Below are 9,164 nucleotides of genomic sequence, written 5' to 3'. Positions count from 1 at the left end.
GATGAGTAATTCACTCCTTGATTTGCTTAATAAAAGTCTCCTTTGAGATCGTTTTGACAGACATGTTTCTTGTGTATTATTTTCAATGTGTTTATTGCTAAGTTTAGTGTGGCGAAATAGAAGCGCAGCCGTAATACGCGTGCAGTGTATCTGGTTGCCATGACAACCTCATGCGCCTCCTGCTGCTGCTCTATGTAATCAGAGTGAATTTGTAGATTTTCTATAGCAAAACTAAAATGTGTTTAAAAGTGCGACTGACCAAATCGTCCGGCTCGGTTTGCCCCCCCCCTCGAACTCGAAGATATCTCTAATTTGACAGTTTGATTTTTCCTGAAATTGCAGAAATAAGCCGTAATTTTGTTTTATTTGTAACTGTTTGGTAGATACATTTATAATTTCTATTACATTACTACTACTACCGTTACTACTAATAAAACAGATCTCTGGGGGCCCCAAAAGTGTGTGGGCCCTTAGAATCGTCCTAACCCCCCCCTTGCGGTGCCCCTGGACAGGGTCTTCAGTACGAGCACAACTTACTGATGAGAAACATCAGCGGGTCAACACAACCTTTACTAGGACTAGTATACAGTACCTCTCTCTCTCTCTCTATCCAAAGCAGAACTCCCAAACACAGATTCATTAACCTTCACAAACGGCCCTGAAACAGATATAAACTGCACGGCGCAGGAATGCCATCACACACTCGGTGGCTCAGTGAGACTGTGCTTGTGCCATCTGCCCGTTAACATGCAAATAAAGCAATTAAAATTCACACCGCACTGCTGCCAACGCGACACGTCTATCCCATGTGTGAGTGTGTGTGTGTGTGAGTGTGAGTGTGAGTGTGTGTGTGTGGGTGGGTTGATGCAATATTATAAATCTGAAATTAATGAGTAACAGACATATACTGTAGTTTGTCGTCAGTGTAATTCATCAATGAAATCAATGCACGTGTGTTTTATATCCTTCAGTCCTACAGTTTGGAGAGAGTCTTACTGAGTGAGTGTTAGTAATGCATTCTCATCTGTGTTTACATATCTGTATTGTTATTGTTAGCTAAAACTATATTTGGTAATAGAAATAAAGCTGAAATAAAATTAAAATATATATATATATATATATATAACTAATATGGGGAAAAAAAATCTCATTTCAAAATTATCAAATAAAATAAAATATAAGTTGGAATAAAATAAAACAAATATTAGATGAAAATAAGAAATGTGACCTTGGCAACTAACTAAAACAAGTTGAGGTACTACAATTACTAATACTATAACTGAAATAAAATTTATTTAAAGCTATATAAAAATAAAAAAGTAATAAAAATGACAAAAGCACATTACAAAATTACTAAACAGATATAAAGCTGAAATAGAATAAAATATAAATATTGCATGAAAAACAAACCTAAATGAAAATAAGGAACGTTGCCTTGTTGAACTACTAAAATTATTAAAACTAAAACTAAAAACGGAAATAAAATTAAATTAAAGGTATAAAAAACAAAAACTAATAAAAATGACAAAAGCTCACAACAAAATTACTAAAACTTACATTGAAAAAATTCTAACATTAAAAATACAAGCTCATTTAAAACATGAATAAATAACTCAAATAGTATATAAATAATGCTACAATAACACTGTTGCATATTTGTATGTTTCTGACCCTCGTGACCTTCCTGCTGAAGCTCAAATGAAGACACACAGCAGATCAACTCACTGAACGAACTCTATTTCAGTCCCTACAGACTCATTTCATTCACATCAGATGAAATATGACGTCTATCCTGATGAGATCCAGACAGATGACAGAAACAGCTAATAAGAGCTCAGAGCATCAGAAAGCAGAAGAGCGGAGCTGCTTTATTAACACTCCTCCGTCCATCGGCTGTGTGACAGAGAGAAGAAAGTTCACATCCCATACATGTGCAAAGCGCGTTTCTGTCGTGAAATGAAAAAAAAATAAAATGAAAGAATAAAAATAAAAATAAAAAAAAGAATAAAATATAAAATAAAATAAAATATGCGAGTTTATATTGCAATTCTGACTTTATATCTCAATTCTGATGTTTTATCTTAGAACTGCGAGTTTATATTGCAATTCTGACTTTATATATCGCAATTCTGTTTTTTTTTTAGAATTGCGAGTTTTTATTGCAATTCTGAGTTTATATCTTGCAATTCAGACGTTTTTCTTAGAATTGTGAGTTTATATCACAGTTTCTAGCAAATTCTGACTTTATATATTGCAGTTCTATCTGAGTTTATATATTGCCATTCAGACGTTTTTCTTGGAATTGCGAGTTTATCTCGCAATTATGACTTTATATGTCGCAGTTCTGTCATTATTTTTAGAATTGCGAGTTTGTATCACAATTCTAAGTTTGTCTTGTTATATCTTGCAATTCTGGTGCTTTTTCTTATGTAGTATATACTGTATATATACATATATATGAATGTATGTAACTATGTATATATGTACACACATACAGTTTTGATATTTCACGATATGCCTACATCTTAAAAATAAAAGGTTTTTTAATAATAAATATCATAAAGTTAACTATTTTTATTGTCTTTTATTACACTGTCATCCACTTTCTCTCCTCTGTTTTGAAGCACATAATTAATCTGCTAGACTTCATATTCCACATCACTCTGATTCATCAGACGAAACAAGCCTCTTGACTGAATCCTAATGGAAAGAAAAGCGAGTTAACGACTCATGAAATCGATAAATATTTAAGATGCTGTCACTGTTGCAGCGTCCCGCGGCTCTCTGACCTGCCCTCTCTCTCGCCGGCTGTATTCGTTTATAGAGGCCATCTGTATGATTCACACATTAATAACCACTAGCAGCGCAGCAAATGATGCACAAATAGACAGTTTAATTTTCCAGTGAAAAATGAAAATGTTTCCGTCTGGAAATGACCCTGCTGAACATGATGCATCGCTGTGGCTCTGCCGGCAAGAAAAGAGCAAGTTTTGTGAAATATAGTTGTGGATTCACACCAAATGTCTCAGTCTCACATTGCCTTTGCATTCATATTTAATTCTTAAGAATATCAGAGAGAATCATTAGCGTCAGGGTCGCAGCTGCACGACCCTGAACACACTGCTGATGATTTAGCTGAGCTGATGTGTGATAGAGACGGGCTGCTGCTCAATCTGACGTCACAATCATCATTCTGCAGAGCGTCAGACGGACACAATGCATTCTGGGCTCTTTGTTGGTCTCTGGACGGGCAGAAGCGCCGCGGCACACAATGAAACCCAATTTCCTGACATAAACGATCCGTTATCGGGCTGCTCAGACAAAGCAGCTCATTTCAGTGTGAGAACACAGTGTTACACTAGAGGAGACACACGTTATCCAGAGAAGACCGACGACACGCTACACCAACCCTGTTAACCAAAACTAGTCAAGTCACCATTATTTCTATAGTGCTTTATACACTGCTGATTGTTTCAGAGCAGCTTCATTATTCCCTGGAATTAACCTGATTAAAATCACATATAAATATTAGATGAAAACATACAATTTCTAAAACGTAAATTAGAAATGTTGCATTGGCAACTGACGGAACACAAATAAAGTTTAAGCAGAATTACTAAAGTTACTAATTTAAAAAATGTTAAATAGAAACGGAGTTTAAAAAAAAGTAATAAAAATGACCAAAAAAAGCAAATAACAAAATAAATTAAACAAACTAAATTCTAAATAAAAATGGACAAAATTAAAATATTATCTAATTTAAAATATTATTACATTTATTTAAAGATAAATATTTAAAATATATTTATGAAAAAAAAGAAAATTAGAAATGTTGCATTGGTAACTGACAACTCACAAATAAGTTTCATTAGAATTACTAAAGTTACTAATTTAAAAAATGTTAAATAGAAACGGAGTTAAAAAAAAAGTAATAAAAATGACCAAAAAAAGCAAATAACAAAATTAATAAAACTTAAACTAAATTCAAAATAAAAATTGACAATATGAAAATAGCAAATTCAAAATATTATTAAATGTATTTAAAAATAAATATTTAAAATACAATTATAAAAAATGACTAATAAGCTAAATTTTATATATTAATAAATACTTATACTACTATACTACTATTATTATATATTATAGTACATTATATATATAATGATGTAATTATATAATATAATTAAAAAAATATATATATAAGAATTGAATTGATAATATAAAAATCTAAAATATTCCTATAAATAATTATTCTTAGAAAACAACAGAAAATGTATTTAAATATTAAAAAGGCTAATTACTATGATGTCATAATATTATAATAAAATAATAATAATAATGAATGTGTGATAGAGTGCAAGCTCCTCATGATGATATGATCACGCGTGTAATATCCTGTCACCCGTGTGTGTGCTGAACCTGAAATGAAATCAGTGCAGGAGTGTTTCTGACCTCGTGTGTTTTACACAGATCTGCTCACTTTACAGACATCTGAGAGTCTGCTGCAGTCAATCCAGTCAATTCAATCCAATCCTCTACAGTTCAGACTCTGTAGATTCTGCCAAAATAACGTGTGTTTGACTGCTCCAGTGCTGGTTTATACGAGCCTGACTGATATTAACACACACACTCCCTCATAATGTGAATGCACACGTGTGCTCAACCCAACCATACAGAGCTGACATCCATGAGCTGAGAGCTGAGTCCATGTCTCTTGTGTTTTGCCTCGTAATTAATACTGAGTGAATGCAGTTGAATCGTAACTCACCCGTGAGTAGACGACCTCCAGTGAGATGTTCTGCGGTGGAGCGCTGGGCACTGCGGACACACAAACACACACCACAATCATCAGGATCAACAATTATATAAAATATTAAATTAATTTAATTCAGCAAATTTCCATGGTAACATTTCTCATTTTCATTTAGTTTATCTTGATGTACTAAAACTAAAACAAAAAATGATTTAAAACTATAAAGACATATTTTACAAAAACACAATGAAAATTAAATAAACAGTAACTGAAATAAAATAAATTTTAAAATGTTAAATTTTTATTTTTGCTAGTTGCCAAGGCAAACTTACTAATTTTCATTCAGTTTATCTTGAAGTTCTAAAATAACAAAAAAATGTGTGAGTGTGAGTGAGTGTGCGTATGTGCGTGTGTGTGTGTGAGTGTGCGTATGTGTGTGTGTGTGTGTGTGTGTGTGAGTGTGCGCATGCATATGCGTGTGTGTGTGTGTGTGTGTGTGTGAATGTACACGTGTGTGTGTGTGAGTGTGCGCATGCATATGTGTATGTGTCTGCATGCATATGCCTGTGTGTGTGAGTGTGTGTGTGCATGCATATGCACGTGTGGGTGTTTTTGTATGCATGCATGTGTGAGTGTGTGTGCATGCATATATGTGTGTCTGCATGCTCATATGTGTGTGTGCGCGAGTGTGTGTGTCAGTGTGTGTGTGTGTGTGTGCATGCATATGCATGTATGGGTGTTTGTGTATGCATGCATGTGTAATTTTGTGAGTGTGTGCATGCATGTGTGAGTGTGTGTGTGTGCATGCATATGCATGTTCATGAGTGTTTATGTGTGCATGTGATGAGTGTTCATGAGTATTCATGTGATTTTGCGATCGACACCCCCCCCCATTCAATGTGATTTGCAATGTGTGTGCATGCATATGCGCTCGCGTGTTTGTGTGTGCATGCATACGCGCGCATACGTGTGAGTGCATGGATATGTGTGTGCGTGTGTGTGTAGAATCCCATCATACAATTTCATTAGCTTGACACGAGGGCCTTTAATTAAGCAGTGAAATGGGGAAGGAGCAGCAGCGGCTCATTTGAATCATTCTGCTGCGCGTCTCTAATGGAAGCTGACACGCAATAAATTTCCACAGCCTCTTAGAGCCGCGCTGAAGCTAATGCAAAGAGACGCTGCAGCCAATGAGAGAAAGACACGCGCGGGTTAAGCTGCTCGCACAGACATCTGGAGAAAATCACGCCAATATGAGACAAAGAATCAGAGGAGTGCATGATGGGAATGGATTGGAGCGAGTGGGAGAATGCAGCAGGTCTGAGCAGCATGTTAAGAAGCTTGCGTTCATCTCGTTGTCTCTCTTAAAGAGAGCTGCACCTCCCTATTTTACATCAGCTATAAACCAGTGCTCAGCTGATGGGATTTTTAACGACTGATGCTGATTTCAGCACTGCAGGCTTTACTAACATTACAGGACAGAGAAATTCACAAAATTAATTATTACATCAGGCTTATAAATTAAAATATAAAATAAAATAAAAAATATATAATATATTTTAGTGTATTCCTCATTTGTAAGTCACTTTAGACAAAAGCATCTCCTAAATGCTAAAATAAATTAATAAAATTAAAGAAAAAAAAATGTGTCCATCCACGTCTCTGCATCCCGTGACACATCTGAATCTGCAGGACGACATCGACAGGCTCCAATCAAACAATTCAAGCTGGGTGATGCTGATAAGAGCCGGCGATTGAATCTTTGAGAATTACTGCAAACATAATCCTGAGGTTAACACATAAATCAATAGCCTGATGTTAGACGGCTAATGAGAAGGGCTGCTGGGAAATATGACCCGCTTTATGATTCAAATACCGCTGCTGCATTGAGCTGCTGCTAAAACAGTTTGCCTTCGGGCTGTAGACAGGTGGCGAGAGACGAACGAACACGCCTTTAACATCAAAAAACTGAAGCTTCTTATTTTATTTTATTTTATCAAATTTTTTAAAAACATTTTATGTTATGCTATATGTTATTAATATTTTATTGAAATAGAGTTAACTCAACTCTAACTTAGTTAACTCATTAAATGAAACAACAAAATCAGCAAAACTTTAACTAAAATGGAAAATATAAAAATAAAACCTCATTTAAAATATTAATTAAAAAACTATAATAGTATATAAATAATCTGGGTAAAGTAAAATTAAAACTATAACCATAAAAAAACATTTTCATTACTTGAAATAAAAATGTAAAGAAATTTATTTCAGCTATTTTTTATTTTCATTTAGTTTAACTTGATGCACTAAAATAACTAGAACTGAAATAAAATTAATAAAAACAACTATATAGCCAATGAAAATAACAAAAACAAAGCAGAAAATATAAAAATACAAACTAATTCATTAAAAAAAAACGTAAAAAAAAAAAAACTCAGCAAGATTTTGTAACTCTACAACTACAAAATAAATAAAGATATCAATTTATGAAGGTGCTGTAAAATAATTATTGTATATTCTATTGTAATTCTACTATCTAGTGTTTTTATTTCTATTCATTTTTCATCTTTTGAAACCAAACTCACAAACTTGTGGCTCACAGAAAATTCAGTCTCCCTCTCGTGATTATGGCTGTGTGGGGATTAATGTGCGGCTGGTTAGCAGTAGAGTTGACTAGAGTTGACTAGTCTTACCGTCTGAGAGCGTGGTGATGAGCGTGTCTATGTCGGAGAGGCCGGGACCGTGTCGATTGACCGCCAGCACTTGTAACGAATACTCCGTGAACTTCTTCAGGCCCTCCATCCTATAGCTCTGACCCACGACCTCCACGTTCTGGAGAAACACCGTGGTCAGAAAACAACATGCTAATGAGCCTTCAGTAAGCCCCGCCTTACAGACATCACCGACCAATCACAGCACTCGGCCGTCAGCAGCTGTACCAATCCAGCATGCTTTTTGAAACAGGTCAGACTTCTGACATAATACTAACAAACAGACTTTTTATAATAGCATACTAACCAGGTTACTCTCACCTGCTCTTTTCCGGTGGAGGTCTCAGTCCACAGCAGCCGGTAGCTCTGGACCGGGCCGCTGGTGTGAGACGGAGGATCCCAGGACGCCTGGATGGACGACGCAGACGCAGCTTCTGCCCGCAGGTTCTCCACTGGACCAGGAACCAGAACTAATGAACGATCACATCACCGTCGACACATGAGAAACACAGGCTCTTCATGGGTCTGAATGCACTGCAGAAACGTCGTGTTTGTGCTGATTTCAATATTTGAGTGAGAGTTTATTTCTATTTTTATATTTCGTTTGATTTTGCTGATATCAGTATCCATTGTGTTCATCTATGCTTTGTTACAGTGAACACCTTTTGTGCTTGAAAACAAACAAACTTGGGGAAAAAAATAGTAAAAAAAAAATTAAATTAAACTAACTAAAATTAAAATAAAAACTAAAAATATTAAAATAAAAGCTAATTTAAACATTAATAAAATTAATTTACTTTTTAAAACTACTATAAAAAGTTTTAGTATTTTTTGTTGGGTGTTTTTGTAAATTTTTTAATATTTATTTTCTTTTAAATATGCCTATATAGTTTTTAAGTTTTAGCTTAGTTTTATTTATTTTAGAACTTCAACTTAAACTAGTTTTTTTTTTTTTTTTGATTAGTAATTTTTTAATGGTTTTATCTATGCTTTGTTACAGTGAACATCTTTTGCACTTAAAAACAAACAAACTTCGGGGAGAAACTATGAAATAATAAATAATAATAAATATTTATTAAAACATTTTAAATCTAAAATATCTATTATTTCACAGACAAAAAAAAACCCTAATAAAAAAAAACTATTTTTAAAACTATGATTTTTTAAAAACTACTATAAAAAGTTTTGTTTTTGTTTTTTTGTTGGGTGTTTTTATCATTTTTATTTTATATTTATTTTCTTTTAAATATGCCTATATAGTTTTTAAGTTGTAGCTTTTCTGTTTATTTATTTTTATTTATTTTTGAACTTCAACTAAAACTAAACAACAATGAGAAATTTTGACATTAAGTTTATGTTTTTAAAATTTTTAGTAAATTAATTTTTTTTTTGATGAGTGGTGATTTTTTAATGGTTTCAGTTAAGGATAATAATCCTGGATCAGACACTGGAACACATGAGATAACTGATCAGCAGCTCGCACAGAAACACGTCCGTATGCAGATGAGCTCTACATTTACATCATATTCATATTTCAGAGATGAAGTGTGTTTGTCTTTCAGGCTGTTTCTGAGGAAGAGCCGGAATCTGGATGGAAAAGGTCAGACGGCTCGACAGCACTCACTGTCCAATAGAAAGGTTAAAGAACTCCAGTGTGTGAGAGAGTGTGTGCGTGTGAGTGTGTGTGTGTGTGTGTG

At 34.1% G+C, this 9,164-nt stretch overlaps 1 protein-coding gene across 1 annotated transcript in view; it reads right to left on the bottom strand.

Moving 5' to 3' along the window:
• The window catches only part of LOC107731304 (netrin receptor DCC-like), a gene marked incomplete at its 5' end in the record, with an annotated part of 67,152 nt that overhangs the window by 56,530 nt on the left and 1,458 nt on the right, over nt 1-9,164 (bottom strand). The window contains 3 exons of the mRNA XM_016542357.1: nt 4,769-4,818; nt 7,450-7,588; nt 7,789-7,937. Of these exons, the coding sequence (XP_016397843.1) occupies nt 4,769-4,818; nt 7,450-7,588; nt 7,789-7,937 (338 nt within the window). The remainder of the gene's footprint in view (nt 1-4,768; nt 4,819-7,449; nt 7,589-7,788; nt 7,938-9,164) is intronic.

This window comes from Sinocyclocheilus rhinocerous, unplaced genomic scaffold (genome assembly GCF_001515625.1).
Source record: "Sinocyclocheilus rhinocerous isolate Xijiao unplaced genomic scaffold, SAMN03320098_v1.1 scaffold2594, whole genome shotgun sequence".
Classification (NCBI taxonomy): Eukaryota; Metazoa; Chordata; class Actinopteri; order Cypriniformes; family Cyprinidae; genus Sinocyclocheilus; species Sinocyclocheilus rhinocerous.
Note: the sequence above shows the minus strand (reverse complement) of the source record. Positions and strands in the feature narration are given on the sequence as shown.